General features: G+C 39.1%; 1 protein-coding gene across 1 annotated transcript in view; it reads right to left on the reverse strand.

Annotated features, from left to right (window-relative positions):
* LOC121390670 (high affinity cGMP-specific 3',5'-cyclic phosphodiesterase 9A-like) overlaps positions 1-25,409 on the reverse strand; it is a 110,984-nt gene extending 85,575 nt beyond the window's left edge. The window contains exon 1 of the mRNA XM_041522544.1: positions 24,985-25,409. Coding sequence (XP_041378478.1) covers positions 24,985-25,072 — 88 coding nt within the window. The 5' untranslated portion in view covers positions 25,073-25,409. The remainder of the gene's footprint in view (positions 1-24,984) is intronic.
* Positions 25,410-26,382: the final 973 nt, after the last annotated feature.

Genomic DNA, 26,382 nt, shown 5'->3' on the forward strand with positions numbered 1-26,382 from the left:
GATTTTTAGTATTCCTATGTCAACGGGTCGAATTAAACTGCATTTACAATGATTTGACTCTTAGCTAAAAAACAACAACAACAACAACAAAACAAAAACAAACAAAAAATAAAGAAACAAAAACAAAAAACAATAAACAAATGAAAAAAAGTAGATGGCTAAGTTTCTTTAGGATGCAACACAGCCCTGGGGTAAAGTGCTCGCCTTGTGCACAGTCTAGTCTACGATTGAAGGAAGAAAATGGTTTATTTAATGACGCACTCAACACATTTTATTTACAGTTATATGGCATTGGACCACACAGATATTGAGAGAGGAAACCCGCTGTCGCCACTTCATAGGCTACTCTTTTCGATTAATAGCAAGGGAGCTTTTATATGCACCATCCCATAGACAGGATAGCACATACCACAACCTTTGAAGTGTCAGTCGTAGTGCACTGGCTGGAGTGAGAAATATAGCCCAATGGGCCCACTGACAGTGTAATGAAATGAGAGCACTGGCTGTTTATAATAACATATCATAACATATTTTTAATCAGGGGCAGGGTGGGTGGAGGGGAATTAACTCGATAGGTAGAGTGCTGAAGGAACCCATCACAGTTTCCCCTATCCCAACCAGTGATCATGGAGGGTACATCCAAAACTGTATCATATATATACACATGTATGTATGTGACATCGTGTCTATAGATACAAATGTAGGGCTTACAAAAGACCTTTCTTGCTAATGAAAGGATTTTTGTTTTGTTTGTTTTTCAACACCACTGGAGTACATTGATTTATTAACCATCGGCTACTGGATGTCAAACATACATGTATGGTAATTTCGAAATATAGTCTTAGAAAGGAAACCTGCTACATTTTTCAATTAGTAGCAAGGGATCTTTCATATGCACTATATAATCACACAGACATGATAGCACATACCACAGCCTATGATATACCAGTCGTGGTGCACTGGCTGGAACGAGAAATAGCCCAATGGGCCACTGACAGGGATCGATCCCAGACCAATCGTGCATCAAGCAAACACTTTACCACTGGGCTACGTCCCGTCCCACTTTCTTATTAATGAAGAAAATGTCTTATAGATTACATCTGAAGACATCATGAGCAATTTTGGAAGAAGGAAGGAAGGAAATGTTTTATTTAACGACGCACTCAACACATTTTATTTACAGTTATATGGTGTCGGACCACACAGATATTGAGAGAGGAAACCCGCTGTCGCCACTTCATGGGCTACTCTTTTCGATTAGCAGCAAGGGGTCTTTTATATGCACCATCCCACAGACAGGGTAGTACATACCATGGCCTTTGATGTACCAGTCGTGGTGCACTGGCTGGAGTGAGAAATAGTCCAATGGGCGAGCAATTTTGGTGTCTATAACTATACTAAGGCAAAAACATGCTTACTGTAAAACGTTTTGCTTACTGTAAAAATAAAAATAAACCCATGACTATGAAAGTGAAATTAAGGCACTAGATTTAATTGATGCATCGTTAAATCTTGTTAGTATTTAAGTAAAATGTGATTTTCGATTTACAAAATGAAATTGGTAAAGTTCTGTCAGTTCATCGAATGTAGCTTATGTTCACAGTACAGTGCAGTAGCACTAAATTGCTGAACTCTTTTTCTTAATATACATGGTAGCTGCACATGGTAACTGCACATGGTAACTGCACATGGTAACTGCACTTGCATGCAGCTGGATTTACAAGAATGAACAAAGAAATAACGATGCCACCAGATGCTCTTCTACCAGCCAGACAGCCAGCCTATATAACAGACACAGATTTGTACAGCTATAAAACAACACATTCTACATGCAATGAATTTGAAGAAAATGCCATTCTGCAATTTTGAGGATATATTATTCTATTCTCTCAGAAAATTTTAGGTACAAATTTTTATCCATTTCATCCTCAGGAAACCTCGCAGACTTTAGGTCAAGTACTGACAAATTAAAAAACTGATCAGATATAAAAAAAAATTGAAGTTATCATTTTGGTAAATTTAGTGTTTGACTCGTGGGAACTTCAATTTGGCTGGAGATTTTTCTGCCTGAATTCATCAAATTCTTAAAACATTTTTTGGTAATAACAAAATCCTGCTCAGCTGCTGTCTGACAATAGGCTAAAACATCATCATTAAACAATTTTTTTTTATCAATTTACAATAGCCTGGCAACATTGATTAACTGCGACACTATACAAACAGACTTCAATCTGTTAACGGGTCAAGTTTCTTCCTGTGGTGTGCACGTACCCACTGGCAACAAGTCAATTAAGTGCTATCAGAGAAAACCAAAATTAAGGCAATTTGCAAAGTCAAACCTAACTATAGTTTATTAGGTACATCATGGCTCACACGTGCTGGAAAGAATTTTGTGTTTGCCAATTTTTGCCAATGTAGAGAATTTCCTTTATAACATTCAAAAGGGTTTTTTTGTTTTGTTTTTTGTTGTTGTTTTTTTGTGGGGGGGTTTAATAATATTAAAAAGTGGCTACATGTACTTTTACAAAATGTTATTAGCCAAATAAATACTGTAGCCGCTTTGTGTAACAAGAATTCTGCAGAATTAATATTACCATAAATATCTTGCCTACCATAAACCTTTTTCAGTGCTCTGTGGTGACATCCATGACAACTATTACTATTGACGTATTTTCAATTTACTAATTTAGTCAAGTTAAATGTATCCATTCGATGAAAATTCCATCTTTCTGTCCTGGACAGGAGATCTGGCACAAATCAGAACTTGTGCCCAGGATGGACGTGCCTGAACCTTCAGTGGCTAGGGGAACGTTAATAGAGTGTTCCTCGCTTCCCCTTCCTTCCTATAAACCATGTTCCACTGATCTGGGACTTATAGATTGTGAAAAACTGATGTAGAATTTTATTTCAAGTATTTCATACATACATCTGGATCAATATTACAATTATATTTATTTAATCATAGTGGCGTTTGTATGTTTTATCTTGAATCAAGAATGCAAAACAATAAACATTAAAACATGAAAGAAAAAGGGAAAAACCCACAAATTGTGTATATTTAACTTAATGGAATAAATAATAATAAAAAAAGAAGAAAAGTTATGAATTTTAACTCCCATATATGTATAGTAAGAACCAGTATTCAGTACTGCAGTGTCCAGAAAATTAATAAAAGATGACACTGTTGGAGCGTTTGGCATATATACCTGTACCTGTAACTTTGAGGTTCTGACTTAAATGTATTAAAAGAAATGTGTGATTCATTACTAAATGCATTTACTATAAACATTATGGAAAATGACAAAAGGGTAGCAAATTTGATTTTTATCAGGCTAACAATACAACAGAAATATGGTTATCATTTATCAAGAATAAAGTTTAAAAAAAAAAATATTGGCAATCAATTTGCAGCTCTCTCGGAAACATTCCAGGCATGTGTTGTGGAAAACACAATTGATTGATCACTTTTCATAGCTAAACTTAGTAGAAAAAAATCACATGAATGAGTGGAAAAAGCTTAATTGCTCAGGATGGTATTAATATATTTTTACCGGCCACAGTGGTGTTTAAGTCATCAGACATAAGGCTGGTAGGCACAGGTTTCGCAGCCCGGTACTGGCTCCCACCAAGAGCAAATGTTAACGACTCAATGGGTAGGTGTAAGACCACTATAATCCTCTTTTTTCTCACTAACCACTAACAACTAAACCACTGTCCTGGACAGACAGCCCAGATAGCTGAAGCGTGTGCCCAGGACAGCGTGCTTGAACCTTAATTGGATACAAGCACAAACATCAGTTGAAATGAAAAATGAAATACATTATATAGCACCGAAGTCAAAGATATAAGCTACACGTACGTGTCCCTAACGATCATGCCCAAATTAAATATAAACATGCTCACCCAGGGTTTTATTTCTCAAATTTCACTTGATGCCCATGGCTTTGCTTTTGGGAATATGAGCGTCATTGTACCAAAAATTGGGATTTTCAGTATCATTTAAAACACATCTCATTGAAGCTAAGTCAAATTAATACATCTATTTTGCATTATGAAAAATTATAGGGGAGGGAAGGTTTGTTTGTCAAGAGCTACGAATCATTTTCAAAATATATCTTTATATAATATATAAAAAATGGTAATTATTTACTTTCAGATTTGGAATATTTTACTCCAAAATTGGGAATATAAAATGACATGCCTTTGGAGAATGGTGGGGAATAGTGGGGATTGATGGGGAATGGTGGGGAATGATGGGGAATGGTGGGGAATGGTGGGGATTGATGGGAATGGTGGGGAATGATAGGGAACGGTGGGAAATGATAGGGAACGGTGGGGAATGATGGGGAATGCATGGTGCCGGTTATTGGAGTCTAGAAACATAGCTGATAAAACCCATTGGGCTATTTCTCGTTCCAGCCAGTGCACCACAATTGGTATATCAAAGGCTGTGGTATGTGTTAACCTGTCTGTGAGATGGTGCATATAAAAGGTCCCTTGCTGCTAATGGAAAAGAGTAGCCCATGATGTGGCAACAGTGTGTTTCCTCTCTCAATATATGTGTGGTCCTTAACCATATATCTGACACCATATAACCGTAAATAAAATGTGTTGAGTGCATCATTAAATAAAACATTTCCTTCCTTCATAGAGGAGCTAAAACACTGATGGGTCTTCCAAGGACTTAACTGCAACATTTGACAAAAAAGGTTCACTAACCGTTGGACATGGCAATAATAGTTATTTACTAGCCCAACACTGAATATCACCAGCCATGGGAGTGGGGCTACCATAATCTAGAAGCCTTGGCCAAGATCAATGTATGCTACAAACCATCACCTCTAAGGCCAGAAGTAATAATAATACATGTGTAGACTAGCTGCATGTGAATAGTATTAAGCTGCATGTGAATAGTACTGAGCTACATGTGAATAGTACTGAGCTGCATGTGAATAGTACCGAGCTACATGTGTAGACTAGCTGCATGTGAATAGTATTAAGCTGCATGTAAATAGTACTGAGCTACATGTGAATAGTACTGAGCTGCATGTGAATAGTACCGAACTACATGTGAATAGTACCAAGCTACATGTGAATAGTATTAAGCTGCATGTGAATAGTACTGAGCTACATGTGTAGACTAGCTGCATGTGAAAAGTACCAAGCTACATGTGTAGACTAGCTGCATGTGAATAGTACCAAGTTACATGTGTAGACTAGCTGCATGTAAATAGTATTAAGCTGCATGTGAATAGTACCAAGCTACATGTGAATAGTACTGAGCTACATGTGAATAGTACTGAGCTGCATGTGAATAGTACTGAGCTACATGTGAATAGTACCGAGCTGCATGTGAATAGTACTGAGCTACATGTGTAGACTAGCTGCATGTGAATAGTACCAAGCTACATGTGTAGACTAGCTGCATGTGAATAGTACTAAGTTACATGTGTAGACTAGCTGCATGTAAATAGTACCAAGCTACATGTGTAGACTAGCTGCATGTAAATAGTATTAAGCTGCATATGAATAGTACCAAGCTACATGTGAATAGTACTGAGCTGCATGTCAATAGTACTGAGCTGCATGTCAATAGTACCGAGCTGCATGTGAATAGTACTGAGCTGCATGTGAATAGTACTGAGCTACATGTGAATAGTACCGAGCTACATGTGAATAGTACCGAGCTGCATGTGAATAGTACTGAGCTACATGTGTAGACTAGCTGCATGTGAATAGTACCAAGCTACATGTGTAGACTAGCTGCATGTGAATAGTACCAAGTTACATGTGTAGACTAGCTGCATGTGAATAGTACCAAGTTACATGTGTAGACTAGCTGCATGTAAATAGTACCATGCAAGCTACATGTGTAGACTAGCTGCATGTAAATAGTATTAAGTTGCATGTAAATAGTACCAAGCTACATGTGAATAGTACTGAGCTGCATGTGAATAGTACTGAACTACATGTGTAGACTAGCTGCATGTGAATAGTATTAAGCTGCATGTGAATAGTACTGAGCTGCATGTGAATATTACTGAGCTGCATGTGAATAATAGTGAGCTACATGTGAATAGTACTGAGCTACATACACATCCCACCTGCTCAGGTTTACAAATTACAGCCAGGCTTGACATTCAGTTTGTGGAATTGGGAAGCAAGCTCTGATTCTCAAATTTCACGATGGAAGCAAATTATGCTAGCAGCACTAGAAATTAGTCTCAAAATTTGACTCCTAAACTGGCCTCACATAGGGTAATTTGTTTTAACAGCACATGTACTGTGAGAGACTTGGACAAATGTGGATAAAAGCATTAAGATTTATATTATATTCTAAAAAATCTAGATTTTTTTAGATATCTAAAATACTGTCAAACATACTATGGATTCAAGAGTTAAAGTTAAAGTTTGTTTTATTTAACGATACCACTAGAGCACATTGATTTATTAATCATCGGCTATTGGATACGAAACATTTGATACTTTTGACATATAGTCTTAGAGAGGAAACCAGCTGCAAGGGATCTTTTATGTGCACCATCCTACAGACAGGATAGCCCATACCAGTCTTTGATATACCAGTCGTGGTGCATGTACTAGCTGGAATGAGAAAGGAATCTTTTATATGCACCATCCCACAGACAGGTACTATGGATTCGAATGCAGGCAAAATCTGTTTGTGAAGCTGATTATTAGAAAGGATATATTTCATTTGAGATCCAATAGCCTATGCTTAATTAATCAACATGCTCTAGTAAATGTTTAGCCTTATTTACAGGACTCCCGAGTTCTGCCTCACTCCACGCAGATGAGGTCTGCCTCGCTCCACGCAGGTGAGTTCTGCCTCGCTCCACGCAGGTGAGTTCTGCCTCGTTCCACCTCACTCCACTCAGGTGAGTTCTGCCTCACTCCACACAGGTGAGTTCTGCCTCACTCCATACAGGTGAGTTCTGCCTCGCTCCACACAAGTCAGTTCTGCCTCGCTCCACACAGGTGAGTTCTGCCTTGCTCAACTTAGGTGAGTTCTGCCTCGCTCAACATGAGTTCTGCCTCAGTCCATGCAGGAGAGTTCAGCAAAATGCCATGTGGACACGAATGACGCAGATCAAGTAATGTGTCCATTTCAGACAGGAAGTCACCAATAGCCACGCGGCCAATGGTTAATTGTTCATATTCCGCGCTGTGGGAAGAAATCTGGTTTCCCACTACCACTGCAAACGTAGGAGGTATTGATTTATCATCAAATCTGTGGGCACATGAAGTGCACAATGCTGTAAGATAGATTGAGATACATATGTGCAAACTAATGCAATTAGCACGATCAGTGGCCGTTTACCCTGCAGTGGATATCACCTCAAATGTGCAAACTAATGCAATTAGCACTATCAGTGGTCCTTTACCTTGCAGTGGATATCACCTCAAATGTGCAAACTAATGCAATTAGCACTATCAGTGGCCGTTTACCTTGCAGTGGATATCACCTCAAATGTGCAAACTAATGCAATTAGCACTATCAGTGGCCCTTTACCCTGCAGTGGATATCACCTCAAATGTGCAAACTAATGCAATTAGCACTATCAGTGGCCATTTACCTTGCAGTGGATATCACCTCAAATGTGCAAACTAATGCAATTAGCACTATCAGTGGCCATTTACCCTGCAGTGGATATCACCTCAAATGTGCAAACTAATGCAATTAGCACTATCAGTGGCCCTTTACCCTGCAGTGGATATCACCTCAAATGTGCAAACTAATGCAATTAGCACTATCAGTGGCCGTTTACCCTGCAGTGGATATCACCTCAAATGTGCAAACTAATGCAATTAGCACTATCAGTGGCCCTTTACCCTGCAGTGGATATCACCTCAAATGTGCAAACTAATGCAATTAGCACTATCAGTGGCCGTTTACCCTGCAGTGGATATCACCTCAAATGTGCAAACTAATGCAATTAGCACTATCAGTGGCCGTTTACCCTGCAGTGGATATCACCTCAAATGTGCAAACTAATGCAATTAGCACTATCAGTGGCCCTTTACCCTGCAGTGGATATCACCTCAAATGTGTAAACTAATGCAATTAGCACTATCAGTGGCCGTTTACCCTGCAGTGGATATCACCTCAAATGTGCAAACTAATGCAATTAGCACTATCAGTGGCCCTGTACCCTGCAGTGGATATCACCTCAAATGTGCAAACTAATGCAATTAGCACTATCAGTGGCCGTTTACCCTGCAGTGGATATCACCTCAAATGTGCAAACTAATGCAATAAAACTATCAGTGGCCGTTTACCCTGCAGTGGATATCACCTCAAATGTGCAAACTAATGCAATTAGCACTATCAGTGGCCCTTTACCCTGCAGTGGATATCACCTCAAATGTGCAAACTAATGCAATTAGCACTATCAGTGGCCGTTTACCCTGCAGTGGATATCACCTCAAATGTGCAAACTAATGCAATTAGCACTATCAGTGGCCCTTTACCTTGCAGTGGATATCACCTCAAATGTTCTGAAGAGGGGGGCGGAACTTAGCTCAGTCTATGAAGCATTTGCTGGAGGTGATTGGGTCGTAGGGTTCAACCTACCTACATGGTGGACCAATTTGGGGTTTTCAGTCCCAGCAAGTGTTCCATGACTGATGTATCAAATGTTTGAGTTCCAATAGCCAATAGTTAATGAATCAACATGTTCTATAGTGATGTCATTAAACAATTTAGTTTAGAAAGAATAGGGGATTTTGTTGAACTACAGCCCTGCCCACACCCCCACCCACCAGCTTCCCTGGTTCCTATATGGGCCTGACCACACCTCAGTACATTATGAATTATGGCGGTTTGATGTACCGGTACAATAATTTTGACTGCACCCATTTAAGCTGCTTCTATAATGATAAAGATAACTCTTCCATATAAAGGGGCTGGACGTAGCCCAGTGGTACAGCGCTCGCTCGATGTGCGGTCGGTGTGGGATCGATCCCCATCGGTGGACCCATTGGGCTATTTCTCGTTACAGCCAGTGCACCATGACTGGTATATCAAAGGCCATGGTATGTACTACCCTGTCTGTGGGATGGTGCATATAAAAGATCCCTTGCTGCTAATGAAAAAGAGTAGTCCATGAAGTGGCGACAGCGGGTTTCCTCTCTCAATATCTGTGTGGTCCTTAACCATATGTCTGACGCCATATAACCGTAAATATAATGTGTTGAGTGTGTCGTTAAATAAAACATTTCTTTCTTCCATACAACCACAAGTGGAGCACCTGAAGCAGAAACAGGGGACAGCACTCTCCTTTAGATTTCTAAAACAATGCCAGAGAAGAGCACTTACCTCTAGCTTTTCAAAGCAATCTTTCACATGCATCTTTCTCTAATTATGTGAATTTATAATAAGGGAAATAAGTTTTCCATACAACCATAAGGGGAGACAAATAGTTGAGCACCCAAAGCAGTACCAGGGGACAGCACTCTCCTTTAGACTTCTAAAACAGCGGTACATAAGAGCCCTTGCCTCTAACCAATCAAACCAGTCTCAGGGGAGGTTATTCCAAATGCAGGAGAGCTAGAGGAACAATACTCATCTTCACATACACATAAACCTGAAACGGAACCAAAAAACATTACCATATCTTTAAACAATCCCTTAAGCTACCTTCTCTTCTTGTTTTTTTGGTTTTTTAAATCTATTTTTTCTTTTAATGTCTTCTCCTTTTTCTGTTATGCAGATCATGCACATGCTCTAATTACCTCACTGACAGAAGAGCTCAACAGCTGGAGGTGAACTCCTCCAATGGGTTTCATTAAAACACAGTTCTTTCCGTTGATCAGAAGATGAAGCCACAAGAATGTACCTATACATAGTTTAAAATAGCTGTGTGGAAGACACTATTTCTGGTCACCTGATCAGCAGTGTGTGTGTGTGTGTGTGTGTGTGTGTGATGCAACTAATTTTGAATACAGCATTATATACACTGCCCTCTGGTGCCCACAGACAAACAACAGGATTTAAAAAATAGTCTTCAGTTTTCACTGTAGATCGGGGAGCACACAAATCATGCAAATAACACATCAACATTGACAATTTAATAGATGTCTTGTTTTTACCCTGCCCCCCCCCCCCAAATTTTTTTTTCCCTCAAAATGGTGAAATACTTCACAAACATACATTATTATCAAATGTTGGGACTGCATTTTTACCTTAAAGTCAATGCTACAAACTAATAACACACAAATCTTGCAGACAAAAAAAGGAAAAAACCCCACACAAAAACATAAAAACTTGCCAAACACTTTTATTGTGTTAACATTCATTCGCAACAAATAATCCATAATTCCTCATAGCTTGTTACATATGGTTATTAGGGCTCTAGCATCCTCAATGATACCCTTGAAAGAACATATTCACCACATGCATGCATCACGTTCACTGAGAAAATAATTACGGATTAATCCACGCATGTAACACACAGCGGCAACAAACTGTGAGGAAACAGCAGAAATGACAAGACTGGTGAGATTACATACATGTCAAAACATTCAAAGGGTAATACAGTGCATGCTAGCTCAGTGGTATACAGCGTGCGTGATGTGCGGTCAGTCTAGGATCAATCCCCATTGGTGGTCCCATATGGGATTTTTTTCACTCCAGCCAGTGCATCACGACTGGTATATCAAAGGCCCTGGTATGTGATATCCTGTCACATACATGTATGGCAGAAATGACAAGACTGGTGAGAAAGTTTGTTTTGTTAAACGACACCATTAGAGCACATTGATTTATTAATCATCAGCTATTGGATGTCAAACATTTGGTAATTTTGACATACAGTCTTAGAGAAGAAACCCGCTACATTTTTCAATTAGTAGCAAGGGATCTTTTATATGCACCATCCCACAGATTGGATAGCACATACCACGGCCTCTGATATACCAGTTGTTGTGCACTGGCTGGGACAAGAAATAGCTCAATGGGAAGGAACAGTGACGGGGATCAATTTCAGACCGACTGCGCATCAAGTGAGCGCTTTATCACTGGGCTAAGTCCCACCACTAGACTGGTGAAATTACATGTGAAAACACCCAAGGGTAATAGAAAACATGCTGCTAGCCCAGTGGTAAACAGCTTGCCTGGTGTGTAATCAGTCTAGGATCAATCCCCGTTGGTGGGTTAATAGAAAACATGCTACTAGCCCAGTGGTAAACAGCTTGCCTGGTGTGTAATCAGTCTAGGATCAATCCCCGTTGGTGGGTTAATAGAAAACATGCTACTAGCCCAGTGGTAAACAGTTTGCCTGGTGTGTAGTCAGTCTAGGATCAATCCCCGTTGGTGGGTTAATAGAAAACATGCTACTAGCCCAGTGGTAAACAGCTTGCCTGGTGTGTAGTCAGTCTAGGATCAATCCCCGTTGGTGGGTTAATAGAAAACATGCTGCTAGCCCAGTGGTAAACAGCTCGCTTGGTGTGTAGTCAGTCTAGGATCAATCCCCGTTGGTGGGTTAATAGAAAACATGCTGCTAGCCCAGTGGTAAACAGCTCGCCTGATGTGTAGTCAGTCTAGGATCAATCCCCGTTGGTGGGTTAATAGAAAACATGCTGCTAACCCAGTGGTAAACAGCTCGCTTGGTGTGTAGTCAGTCTAGGATCAATCCCCGTTAGTGGGTTAATAGAAAACATGCTGCTAGCCCAGTGGTAAACAGCTCGCCTGATGTGTAGTCAGTCTAGGATCAATCCCCGTTGGTGGGTTAATAGAAAACATGCTGCTAACCCAGTGGTAAACAGCTCGCCTGGTGTGTAGTCAGTCTAGGATCAATCCCCGTTGGTGGGTTAATAGAAAACATGCTGCTAGCCCAGTGGTAAACAGCTCGCCTGATGTGTAGTCAGTCTAGGATCAATCCCCGTTGGTGGGTTAATAGGGAACATGCTGCTAGCCCAGTGGTAAACAGCTTGCCTGATGTGTAGTCAGTCTAGGATCAATCCCCGTTGGTGGGTTAATAGAAAACATGCTGCTAGCCCAGTGGGCAACAGCTTGCCTGATGCGTGCTTGGTCTGGGCTATAGATCCCTGTCGGCGGGCCCACTGGGCTATTATTTTATTCTCGCCAGTGCACCACAACTGGTATATCAAACGCTGTGGTATGTGCTATTCTGTATTCTTTGTTATACCAGTCATGGTGCATAAACTGGAATGAGAAATAACCCAATGGGCCCGCTCACCAATGGGGATCAATCCTATAGACCAACCATGCATCAAGCGAGTGCTTTACTACTGGACTATACATCCTGCCCCTTACCTCATATTAGGTACAATCTAAAGCCCTGTAGTTGCTAATCAAGTTTTAATTGATTACAGCAATTGTGGCAAATGGATATTTCCCCTAACAAAATGTAGCCTGTACCAATGTGAAGATGAATTAAGATGAATGTATGAGAAACCTGCGTGACCCGACCTTGACTGCTGATGTACAGGTGTAATTAGCAGTGCAGGTATGACAGGTGTGATACAGGTACGTATCCCTCGTTATATATCGCCAGGTGTCAATTACATCACTCAGATATGGTTCAGTTCACGACCTCTCACACATGCATGCATGTTCAGTGAAATCTAGACTTAACTGACACCTTTAAAAAAAAACTGTATGGTCCAAAGTTGAAAATTACTGTGGACAAAACATTTGGTAGGAAGTTAAACACATGAAAATAGCAACCACCTTTATTAAGTCAAGTTGTCTAAAGCAGTAAACAGAAAAACTTGACTGAGGTGTGTATGTATAACACAGAGACAGACAGATTAGACAGATGGATGGATGGATTGAGGGATGGATAGATGGATGTTTGAATGGATGAATGGATATATTTGAAGTTTGGATGGATGGATTAAGGGATGGACAGAGAGAGAGAGGGAGGGAGGGAGACAGAGAGAGAGAGAGAGAGAGAGAGAGAGAGAGAGAGAGAGAGAGAGAGAGAGAGAGAGAGAGAGAGAGAGAGAGATATATAGATCTTATGAAAACATTACGCTCTGGTATACAGGTCTTGTTGGCTTGTAAACAAATGAACTATTGACAACAACACATTATTACCTAGAGACCTTGCAAATTTGCATAATATTACCTTTAAATTTACATACCATTATCACACAGGTTAATACACTAAATTATCACATGGGTTTATGGCATATAGATATCATGGTCAAGTTGTAGGATAAATATTCATATATACATGTACTTACACGTCTCACGCTCCCAGAACTGCGACCATTTCTGGATCTGCCCTGACAAATTTAATTAAGCGTGTAGATTGGAAACTGCTTTATGAATAACTGTCAATGAATATCCCTGGGTGACGGCCAATCGTACGCTGTATAAACAAGGGCACAACATAAAAGCATGTACAATGGCTCACAATCGTACACCTGGAGAGGAACAAAGTGCCAACAATAGTGGGGAGTTTTGTATTTTGGTTACTGTGTATACAGGCATGTATCATTTACACCTATTGATTCTAGCCACAACGGTGCTCACGGGGCATGTAGTGGGCCCATCAATCAAACTTCAGCTGTCAAGCAAAATATTCCAAATTTGATGAACATTCGGCCCCACCGGCTTTTACATACATATTTGTTCAGGCAGTTCGCATAGAGGTCATTAACCGAAGTTATTACGGCGTGTACAGGTATGGTTTATATAGTATATGGGCCGTTCGCTTTGATCTCCACAGAAGTTTAAGAGAGGACCATCTAGGATAATTTGTGAAGTGAAGTAGAGTACAAGAGAGTCAATCCACTCGAGGGTTGAGTTATTGGTGAATCAACTCCATATGATATATGAACTGGGTTTTCCCCCACTTTATTCAACCAGCCCAGAGTTTCTGTCAGAGGGTAAAATGGGTATGGCGCCATACCCAAATTTTTGGAGATTTCTTTTTTTTAAAGTTCACCTTTTGATCCAATTAATGACTCTTGTCATTACTGTATAAATTTTCTTAACAATAACCTTAAACCTAAGCCATTTTCTTTCTTGGGGAGGCCCCCATACCCCTTGTCACACATTGTAAATACTCAATTCCATGGCACAATATACAACCAAAAACAATGTCTGGCAGAAACACTGCAGCATTGGTGGTGTTGTGGTTAAACCATCGGGCATAGGCTGGAGGGTACTGGGTTCGCATCTCGGTACCAACTCCCACCCAGAGTAAGTTTAATGATTCAATGGGTTGGTGTAAGACCACTATACCAACTTCTCTCCTGGACAGACATTGAAGTTTGTTTGTGTTTTGCCGTACGACACATTAATCATCAGCTAATGGTTATCAAACGTGGTAATTTTTATATATACATATAGTCTTAGAGAGAAAACCCTGTACATTTTTCCTTTAGTAGCAAAGGATCTTTTATATGCACCATCCCACAGACAGGATAGCACATACCATGGCCTTTGATATACCAGTCATCCAGTCATGATGCACTGACTAGAATAAGACCTGGACAGACAGACCTTGGTTTTTAGTTGAGAAATGTGCCCAGGACAGCATGCTTGAACCTTAATTGAATATTGCACAAAAATAACTATAAATGAAATAAAATAAGTTCATTCATCATGGGAGAACCTGTTGGGGGAGAGTGCAAGGAGTGGGTGTGGGGGGAAGAGACAGCTTCATTTTCAACATTTTCTTTTCGAGTAAGGAAAAGAAAGAAAATGAATGTGGAACTAAAGTTGAGCACATTTTAAACTACAGCTTTCTGGATTCTAACACAGTTCAACACCCCATCCAAACCACAGGATTTTAAATTTTATGGCAAGCATTTTTCCCCAGGTTCCGTGACCTGTGATCGTCAAACGCAAATGGAAACGGTTTTTCAGTAATTAGGGCAATGGTGGATTAGGTTACACAGCAATCACTAATAGACTTTCGGTTCCATAATTGTGCTAATATGCTACTAACATGAATGCAGTGCTAAGTAATGGAAACATTTCCGTGAAATCCGGTGGCTTGTATTGGAGAAATCATGCTATAACCACATGTTACTTTAACAACAAAACAAACAAAAAACACCAAGAATTTAGTTTTCTTTAACAACACCACTAGAGCACATAGATTTATTAATAATTGGTTATTGGATGTCAAACATGTGGTAATTCTAATTCTGAGTCTTAGAACGGAAATCCACTATATTTTTCTATTAAAGTTAAAAGTTTGTTTTGTTTACTGCATGAAAGCACTAGAGCACATTGATTTATTAATCATCAGCTACAGGATGTCAAACATTTGGACATTTCTTAGTCTTAGAGGAAACTTGCTACATTTTTCCATTAGCAGCAAGGGATCTATTATATGCACTTTCTCACAGACAGGATAGCACATACCACAGCCTTTGACCAGTTCTACTCACTGAATACAGCTGCTTAATACAAATCTTGCTGTACAGTATATATATATATATATATTAGTCAGTCTGCGTTTAAAACGTACACGCCCAGTTGCGAGTAATTTACTGAAGATGCCATGGTTACACAAATAGAAATGAATTAATTGCATGTTTTATGCAATGTGAAGATGTACGCCAGAGTTGAAGACATTCTATTCAGCTTCCTGCTCTATGTGGGTGGATCTCCGCAGTTGTTGGTGTGATATTACAATAAAGAAGACGTACCATCCATGTACAAGTAATGATGATGTCACGAAGATAAGGCACAGATAACCTGTCCATCAGCTACACATTTTTTAATTCATTATCTAGACATTCTTTAAACAGCTTGTCAATCAGTAGTGTATTTATGAAGATGCAGCAGATATATAGTGCTGATAAATTAATTGTAAATAAAAAATTTTTTTTAAATCAAATAAGTTGTTGGTAATTTTGTGGAGGTTATATATATATATATATATATATATATATATATATATATATATATATATATATATATATATATAGTATACATACCTTAGCACATTGTTTTATCAGTGGTTATTGCTGTGGTTATTTTTCTTATACTTTAAAAAATAATAATAATTAGGAAGCAGGCAATATATATAATGGCATACAGAGTTTCATCAGTGGCTATAACTAGGCAAGGTACCGGTTTAAAATTGCTGTAGGTAAAAAAGTTAAAAGTTTGTTTGTTTTGTTTAACAACACCACTAAAGCACATTGAAAAATTAATCCAGGGTTGAAAATTAACATGAAAACCATGGTCGCCAGCAGGGCCAGTTGAAGACAAATCTTACTGGCCCTTCACAAATTCAACTAGCCCTCCAATTATCACATTGTAATTTAAATGCACAACCCAAATCAAACCTAGAATATTCTTTGTTGAATAATAACCATGTGCTCACTGTATATAATCTGTTTCCTTCAGAAGGAAACCGATGAATTGACATGTAACTTCATAATGAATACAGTTAAATTTCATATAGAAACATGTTATGTTTTGAACCCATACCAACTCAAATAAAAAAAATGGCAAAAAAAAGAAAGAAATCCAGTTTAAATAAAATGAATTCTTTACAAATTACCATTAAATTATGATGATTAAATCTAATTTTTAATACAGGGGTGAAAAACAAAATGCTAGAACAGCCGAGGTATACAGCTTGACTTGCATTGTCTCCAAGGCAAAAACAAATAATGCAATACAAAGAGAATAAAAGTAGAACTGCGTGTGCTTTAGTATATAAACCTAGTCTCATTGTGGCAGTCCTCTTTCAGAGTTCGACAAATCCGCTAGCCCGACGCCCGTGGCTAGTGGTTTTTAAGTTCGGGCTAGTGAGAAACGCAAAACAACTAGCCCCTGTGGGCTAGTGGTTTCCCCCCTCCTCTTGTCATCGCTCGATTGTGGGGGTTTTTTTTTCTTTCTTTCTTTTTCTCTCGGCTGAAATTTCGTTTAATAAATTTGATTGTGACGTTTGTCATCGAATAATATCAACAACGCACTCAGTATATAATAATAATCCACTTGAGCTAGGTCTGCAAACTGCAGTAACATGCTATCTCTACATCGTCACAGTTACAGCATGCATTGTTTACCTTTCCCTTTCAAGTTTCTGGCACAGGAAATAAAGTCTAATGACATGCATGTTTTGATTGGTTAGACACGTCACGTGGTAGTTAATCTCGCACATATGTTTTAGGCTAAGAACTTGGAAATCACCAATCGCGACGACAGGTTAATCTCAATCAAGTAAACCCCAGCCATGCTTTGAATTTCAGTGTTTGTTTTATTTACTTATTGTTTTTTAATTTAACACTTCGCTAACATGTGGTTATCGGCAATCAGTAAAACAATTTACTTTAATGGTAACCGCATATGCAATGACTCGGCTTGGCCTATTATGTGTAGCGGTTTGGATAATACGTTAATAGTAGGCCCTAAATATATAACCAACTACCAAATACACTGAACCATCTAACCAAAAAACTGAAAGTTACAACATGATTTAAGTGTTTGTTTTATTTTACTGTTATACTCGTAAATATGTAATGTTACAAAAATTATATAAAAATCCAGTTATAATTGATCAGGAATTTGGGCTAGTGCTTTATCTTGGTGGGCTAGTGGTTTTCACAAACCCACTAGCCCTGTGGCTAGTGACTTTTCAAAATATTTGTCATACTCTGCCTCTTTGTGGTGATGCAAGAAGGGATACAATCTCCAGTATCAGATTTCCTAGGGAATGGACGAAGCACGCACACGTGTGCTTTTAATTTGGATATTGTAAATGCTACAGTAGTATGCTACTAATAAAATAAATATCAAAAGAAAAATAAATATGTAAAAAAAAACCAAAAAACCCCACCAAAATATACAATGTTATAGTTATTATATTACATAGCATAACGGTGTACTTATTGTTTATCACAGTAATATTTGGACAGTTATGGCACTATGTAAGTCTTGGTGTCAAGACTTTAGATATGTTCTGTTTTAATGCAAATCGCTTAAATTTAAAACAATGTTGAAACCGACAATCAGTTAACTGACCTTTGGAATAAGCCCTGGGCTGTAGTAATGGGAAAGGTCACTGTTATTTGTATATATGCGCATGCGCTCACGTTTGTGTGAGTTAAAACTACAAGATAGATTTTGATTTTGTCCCAGAATAATGTAAGCTAATTAAATATGATTCCTTTTTACCATAACACTGAATAACAATTTTCAAATAGTAGCTCTACTAAGTAATTATGGCGTATCCAGTCCATTCTAATAAGCTGACGACTTCTAGATTTAAAATATACATGCAATGTCTTCAATATGTTTTGACCTCTATTTTCAGAAGACCCGGCCCAAAGCCACAAAAGCTGAATTTGGCGCTGTTAAAATATAGAGCATGTTCTACGTCTTCTGCCGCTGTACTTCGCGCCAACACAGACGCGATGTGTTTTGTCACATTCAATTCAGTTTCAGTGTCTTTGTTTTTTAACTGGTACCATACTCGCCAGACCCTAATATCGATAGTCGCCTAACAGACTACTTTTGTAAAATTCTTAGTTGCTCATAGCCTATAAAGGTCACCACGGGCGACTGCTAATTTTCAACCCTGTTAATAATCGGCTATTGGATGTCAAACATTTGGTAATTCTGACATATACATGTAGTTTCAGAGATGAAACCCAAAACATTTTTCCGTTAGTAGCAAGGGACAGACCATACCACAGTCTTTCACAAAAATTTTTGCTAATGCAGCAAAGGATCTTTTATATGCACTTACTCACAGACAGGATAGCACATACCACAGCCGTTGACCAGTTGTGGTACATTGGTTGGAATGAAAGAAAGAAAGAAATGTTTTATTTAACGACGCACTCAACACATTTTATTTACGGTTATATGGCATCAGACGTATGGTTAAGGACCACACAGATTTTGAGAGGAAACCCGCTGTCGCCACTACATGGGCTACTCTTTTTGATTAGCAGCAAGGGATCTTTTATTTGCGCTTCCCACAGGCAGCACACACCATGGCCTTTGTTGAACCAGTTATGGATCACTGGTCGGTGCAAGTGGTTTACACCTGCCCATCAAGCCTTGCGGAGCACTCACTCAGAGTTTGGAGTCGATATCTGGATTTAAAATCCCATGCCTCGACTGGGATCCGAACACCGTACCTACCAGCCTGTAGACCGATGGCTTAACCATGACACCACCGAGGCCGGTGGTGGTTGGAATGAGAAAAAACAATCAGTTGAATGGATCCACTGAGGTAGTTTGATCCTGCGATGCCAAACCACTATTAATCATCAACTTTTGGATGTAAAACATTGCAATTTTGGTAATTTGGTAATTAGTAACGAGGGATTTTCTATATGCACCACCCCAGACAGGATAGCACATCCCACGGCCTTTGATATACCAGTCGTGGTACACTGGCTAGAATAAGAAATAGCCCAATGGGCCCACCGACGGGGATCAATCCCAAACCAACCACGCATCAAATGATCAAGCAAGTACCACTGGTCTATGTCCCATCAATAGGAAACTGATACACACACATATATGTATATATATATATAGCACCTGCACGCAATGTAACTGGATGCACCTGATACATGCCAGTAGTAGTGGGTGTACACTAACACAATGTATATATCTAATAGCATGTTCACACATGACCTGCTTTTAATCAAAACATCAGTGTTTATAGATCATGAAATTATGTTATGTGGGGAAAACCGCCTCGGTGACACAGTAGTTAAGCCATCAGACTACAGGCTGCTAGGCACAGGGTTCTCACACAGGTACTGGCAAGTTCATAAGCTATATTTTTACTATATAAGAGTAAGGGGAATAAAAAGTATATTTTTGTCCTGAAATGTGTGTGTGGGGGGGGGGGGGGGGGGAGAGGGGCCCCCAGCCCCCACTCCAAGGTCATATGGGTCCTATTCCTAGTTTATCATGGCTTTAGCCTGCTATACATTATATAAACACACAGACATCAAAACATGGGTTTGCTTTAGGTGGCAGACATTTGCAGGGTTTCTGCCAGAGGGTAAAATGGGTATGGCGCCATACCTAAATATTTTTGCTGATTTTTTTTTTAAGTTAACCTTTTGACAAAATGAATTATTCTTAATCTTTACTGTATGATTTTCTTAACCCTGACCCTAAACTTAATCCATTTTCTTTCTAGGGGAGGCCCCCAATACCCCCTTACTGACTGTGGTTGCATTCAATTCCATAGCGCCATACCCAAATTCTGGCAGAAACACTGATTTGTTAGGGTGTAGTTTTTTTGGTGGGATTTTGTTTGTTTATTTGTTGTTGGGTTTTTTCATTGTTTGTTTATTGTTTTTGGGGGAGTGGGGTTGAGACTGGGTGGAATTGACACTGAATGCAAAATCCATTCAATAGTGTAGTAAATATTGGAATGGGAAAAATCTAGATCCATTCACTAAGCATGATCAATCAGATAACAACTCATGCAAATGGTCTACACGAACTGAGCCATGTTCCCAACTCCCTCCAGTAATATGTGCAGCTATAACACAACATCGGTTTTGATGAACTAGCTGGGTTCACAATCTGATCTTGATATGCATGCAAAATAATTTGTGCAGGTGTGGGGAGTAACACAATGACGCCCACACACTTACGCCATCAAAGGGTGGGACTTAGCCCAGTGGTAATTCACTCGCTGGATGTGCGATCGACCTCCATCAGTGGGCCCATTGGGCTATTTCTCATTCAAGTCAGTGCACCATGACTGGTACATCAAAGGCTGTGGTATGTGCTATCTTATCTGTGGGATGGTGAATATCAAAGATACCTTGATGTTAATCGAAAAGAGCAGCCCATTAAATTGCAGAAGATGGTTTCCTCGCTAATTAACTTTGTGGTCCATAACATGTCCAATGCCATAAAACCGTACTTAAAATACAGGCCCATACACAACTGGTCAAAGGCTGTGGTACGTGCTTTCCTGTCCGTGGAAAGTGCATATACACCAAGATCCCTTGCTGCTAATGGGAAAATGTTGCTGGTATCCTCAGATGACTACGAGTCAGAATTACCAAATGTTTGACGTCCAATAGCCGATGATTAATAAATCAGTGTGCTCTAGTGGTGGTGTTAAACAAATCAAACTTTAAACTTTATAAGGAGGACCACACACCTATTGACATGTTCACCAAGAGTGACTGCAAATCATCAATTTTACCTTTGTACAAACACCAACACAAAAATATTTACATCAGTTCCAACGTCTACATCTGGAGGAACAATTACAGTTTATTTCCCCCACACAATCAATTATTGATTTTTATAATCGATCATCACATCAGTAGAGACAAACTGATACATTTTCGGTTATTTTAGGGATTAAAAAAATATATATATTATAAATAAAAATAAATAATAAAAATAATTTTTTTTAGTTATAATCTATAAGTGGAACGTGACTAGTTGAGAGTGTAAATTATTCCTTTCTTCCCTTCAGCCAAGGTATTGGGGGCAGGACGTAGCCCAGTGGTACAGCGTTCGCTTGATGCGCGGTCGGTCTGGGATCAATCCCCGTCGGTGGGCCCATTGGGCTATTTCTCGTTCCAGCCAGCGCACCACGACTGGTATATCAAAGGCCATGGTATGTGCTATCATGTCTGTGGAATGGTCATATAAAAGACCCCTTGCTGCTAATCGAAAAGAGTAGCCCATGAAGTGGCGACAGGAGGTTTCCTCTCTCAATATATGTGTGGTTCTTAATCATATGTTCGACACCATATAACCGTAAGTAACATGTGTCGAGTGTGTCGTTAAATAAAATAATTCCTTTCTTCCTTTTCATTACTGGACAAAAGAAAACCTTGAACATTGTGAAATCCATTTTAAGGGCTAGCTCAGGGTGAGCAAAACATTTCATCAAATTATCTATTAACTTAATAAATTGCAGAAATCCAGTTATTTTGTAACAAAAAATCAATTATTACATGAAATTATTTTTATAAAATTCGCCAAATGTTTTTAAAATTTGTAATTGCCGAATTTGGTGAGTGCCAGAGCCATAGCACTGCATTTTACACAGATCTATCTAAAAAGACCAAATTAAAAGTATTTTAATTTTGTTTTTTTCCAAAAAATTAAATAGTTGACAACATCGTACATAGAAACATTGAGGGTGAAATTTATGAAGCCTGTTTTTCTTATACACAGGTATTTAAGCATTGTAAATTATATATATAATTACACAGGTATTTAAGCATTGTAAATTATATATATATAATTACACAGGTAAAAGATATAAACAGGCTTCGTAAATTCGGCCCTTAAATTTTAATTAAAGCGAAATCTAAGAACCATGAATTACAAAAGAACAAGGCCTACACACACACATGTAATAAACTACATGTACCTGTTTTAATCTTCACAGAATTTTGGTCTTAAAACTATTGTGCACATATATATTCCACAAAATGTAATGGACATGTGGACAATGTGCATTCATAACCATCTATCACACGACTACCCATACACTGTATGTGTTGGCCACTTAATTAACAGCCTTGCTAACAAACACAGTACGGGAGAGTAAAAAGTGGCAACACCTTAGGCAGAATCGCACCAACCTGTTAACAAGATACATATTGCCAGGGATATGCTGCATGTACAGGTAGTGAACAGGTGCTGATATGTGTACAGCAGGTATAACCAGGACAAGCCTACCTGAAACTGACAAGCCATTATTCCAACACTTGAGAAATTCGCGATAATCAATTTCATATCTGTTTCCTTGTCTTAAGTGAGGTCCTTTTATCTGGATAAGAAAAATCTTTCCCTATAGTTCTGCATATGGTTGAGAAATATGTGGTGTTGTTGCTATCAGAAATCCATATTATAAAGTTGTGTACATTAAATATGTCGGTATTCAGAGAAAAACGGCTATTGTTAAAATGATTGTGGTCTGTTTTAATACGGTTGTCTTGAAAACTAAAGTTTAAAATTGTGTGTTCCATCATTTTAGCTATTTTCGTTACTTTTAAAAAAAATTATCATCATCATTAATGATGTTTACCATAATAAAGGTTTTAAAAGAAGAAGAAAAAGAGGATTATACATGTACATTGAGATCTAAACCTAATAATTATTCAGTTGAATAAGGGATGAGTGGATGGATGAATGAATGAATGATGGATGGATGGATGAATGAATTATAGAATGAATGGATGGATTTTTTATGGGTTAATGGATGGATTTTATGGATGGTGAAATGGATAAATGAATTTGGATGCATAAATGGACTGCTGGATGAATGGACGGATGGATGCATGGATGGATGAATAGATGTATTGATTGATTCTGGATGGATAGCTGGATAGCTGGATGGATTGCAGTATAGAGATATACTAAATAATGAATATTCTTAATGCAGTTATGTCAGCCACCACGCAGATATAGTTTAAAACCTTGCTATGATATTGTTATGTCAGCCAACACACAGACATAGTTTAAAACCTTGCTATGATATTGTTATGTCAGCCAACACACAGACATAGTTTAAAACCTTGCTATGATATTGTTATGTCAGCCACCACACAGACATAGTTTAAAACCTTGCTATGATATTGTTATGTCAGCCACCACACAGACATAGTTTAAAACCTTGCTATGATATTGTTATGTCAGCCACCACACAGACAGTTTAAAACCTTGCTATGATATTGTTATGTCAGCCACCACACAGACATAGTTTAAAACCTTGCTATGATATTGTTATGTCAGCCAACACACAGACATAGTTTAAAACCTTGCTATGATATTGTTATGTCAGCCACAACACAGACGTAGTTTAAAACCTTGCTATGATATTGACAAATTTAACTTTTCCTTCTCCCGTGGGCCAAAGATCAAATCACCATGTTGGGCCTATTATCTGATTGAGTGCTACACAACTGGTACATCAAAGGCTATGGCATGTCCTGGGCCCATATTTTCGAAGCCATCTTAGCGCTACGAAATCGTAAAACCATCGTAGTTTGTGACGTCACTACAACACACGCCATAGTGACGTCATAGCTTACGATGATTTTACGATTTCGTAGGCTAAGATAGCTTCGAAAATATGGGCCCTGCTCTGGCTGTAGGCAAGTGCATTAATTTATAAGATCCCTGTTTTTTTTAAATGGAAAAATATAGTTGGTTTCCTCCACATAACTATAGATGTCACCAAAGACCAAATGTTTGACATCCAGTACCAGCAGTAGCAGACGATTAAGAAATCAATGTGTTCTATAGTTAGTGACTCTGTTAAACAAAACAAACCCTGGTAGACAGTCTATTTTCACTCAAATGCATCTGTGTGCTAGCTCAGGGCAGTGCCCACAGATGGAAAGGGGGTTAAGGTTACACAATAAGATTAGATGCAATTCCGACTTGCTTAACATTACACAAGAAGTTAAGTCTAGATATAGACCTAGATATATTTATGTAGACTAATGTTACCAGGTTTCGTGGTGCCCAATACATGTACTGTAGAGTATTTATAACATGTAGGGCAGTTCTACGATTTATCACCAGCAGGGTGTGGTCAGCAGATTAATGGGTAATGACAACCCTGTTTTAAGTGGGTATAATATCCGCCCGGTCCCCCCCCCCCCCCATATTTTTAGTTAGGGTTAGGGTGAGGGTTAGGGTTGGGGGGGGGGACCGGGCGGATATTTTTCCTTTAAATGTGTCAGTACGCTTGTTCCGTAAGATAAACTAATGAATTTGCATAATTTTATGGCAAGTCATTCAGAAAGAGAGAGAGAGAGAGATAGACAGAAAGAAAAGAAAAAGAGGAATGACACGAGAAAGAGATAAGAGAGACACCGATGGAGAGACATGGCATGACCACAGCATGAGAAGAAAACAACAACACCCCTCACCTTTTAGTGGTGGGGGGGGGGGGGCTTCCCAAAAAATATACTGAACAAATAAAATTTGCTTCAGCAAGGCTGGGGGAGTCGGGGGGAGGGGGTCGACCTTAAAACCCTCTGTACATCGCGTCTGCTTACCTTTTAAATCGTCCGTGTCGTCGTCGCTGCAGAATTCTGTCTGTTCGTCCCGTCCGTCCACAACGAAATACACAACTTTTGTCGTCATTTTATTCCTAAATCTTTTTTTTTATCCTTTCTCTCTCTCACCGCTAATTTCGGCGACCGCGAAAAGACTGCGGTTTTATAGTCACATGGCGTCTATTATCTCAAGCTAAACTGTATCATAACAAAAACCCACAGAGCTTGCCTCCTGGCGTTATTAAACTTTTCTCTTTGCGTAACACACCCCCCACTTGTTGTCACAGCATTCCCATGCTGTATTCCAAAAAGCACAAGAAGAACACACCTATCTGGTAATCGCACTATTTACGGCGACGTCAACTTCATCGTTAACTGTGTAGGTTTTTTCTCTCCGTTTTCCCTCCACTTCGATAGAAATCCTACTCGACTGTCGACCCATCGCGAACTGACGTACGTATATATCTCGCTCGGCCTTCCTCGTAGCTTTTTCTCGGTCACGTGACGGCCGAGTTAACGCGACCTGTTGGTAATAACATATGGTCAGCATACGGTAAATACATACATGTTGTCATTTCCGTTTGATTGGGAACAAGGGGCGTGTTAAATGGGTTCAGTTTTGAGAGGGGTAGGGCAAGGGTGTAATTTTCGGAGAATTACTTGAGTTATTTCAAGAAAAATTAAATGATATTCTAACCACAGGTGTTCAGAAAACGTGTATCACTTAGCGCTACTATATTACTGTTAATATTACGCCTACTACTACTATTATTACTAGTAGTAGTTGACTATTAATTACTATTGCTACTACTACTACTACTATGCCTACTACTACTACTGCTGCTGCTATTACTACAACTACTATTGCTAGGCCTACTGCTATTACTATTAACTACTATTACTACTACTACTACTACTACTACTACTACTACTACTACTACTACCACTACTACAGGTAATACCACTAATACTATTACTACGGCTAATACCACTAATACTACTTTAACAACAACTAGTACTACTGCTACTCTGCTACATTTGGTAATTTTAACATATTGTCTTAGAGAGGAAACCCGCTACATGTTTCTGTTAGTAGCAAAGGATCTTTTATATGCACAATCCAACAGGCAGGATAGCACATACCATGGCATTTGATACACCAGTCGTGATGCACTGGCTGCAAAGAGAAATAGCCCAGTGTTCCCACTGACAGGGATCGACCCCAGACAGACCACGCATCAAGCGAGCGCTTTACCACTGGGGTAATTCCACATGTTTAAAGATCCAATTTATGTGTGCGTGCGTCAGTGTACGCGTGTGTATGTAAACATACGTTGGTGCGTGTTCACATTATTTTGTAGCCTTGCCTACTGTTCAACAAGCTGGGACATCGGTATT

Source organism: Gigantopelta aegis, chromosome 15 (assembly GCF_016097555.1).
Source record: "Gigantopelta aegis isolate Gae_Host chromosome 15, Gae_host_genome, whole genome shotgun sequence".
NCBI classification, from domain to species: Eukaryota; Metazoa; Mollusca; class Gastropoda; order Neomphalida; family Peltospiridae; genus Gigantopelta; species Gigantopelta aegis.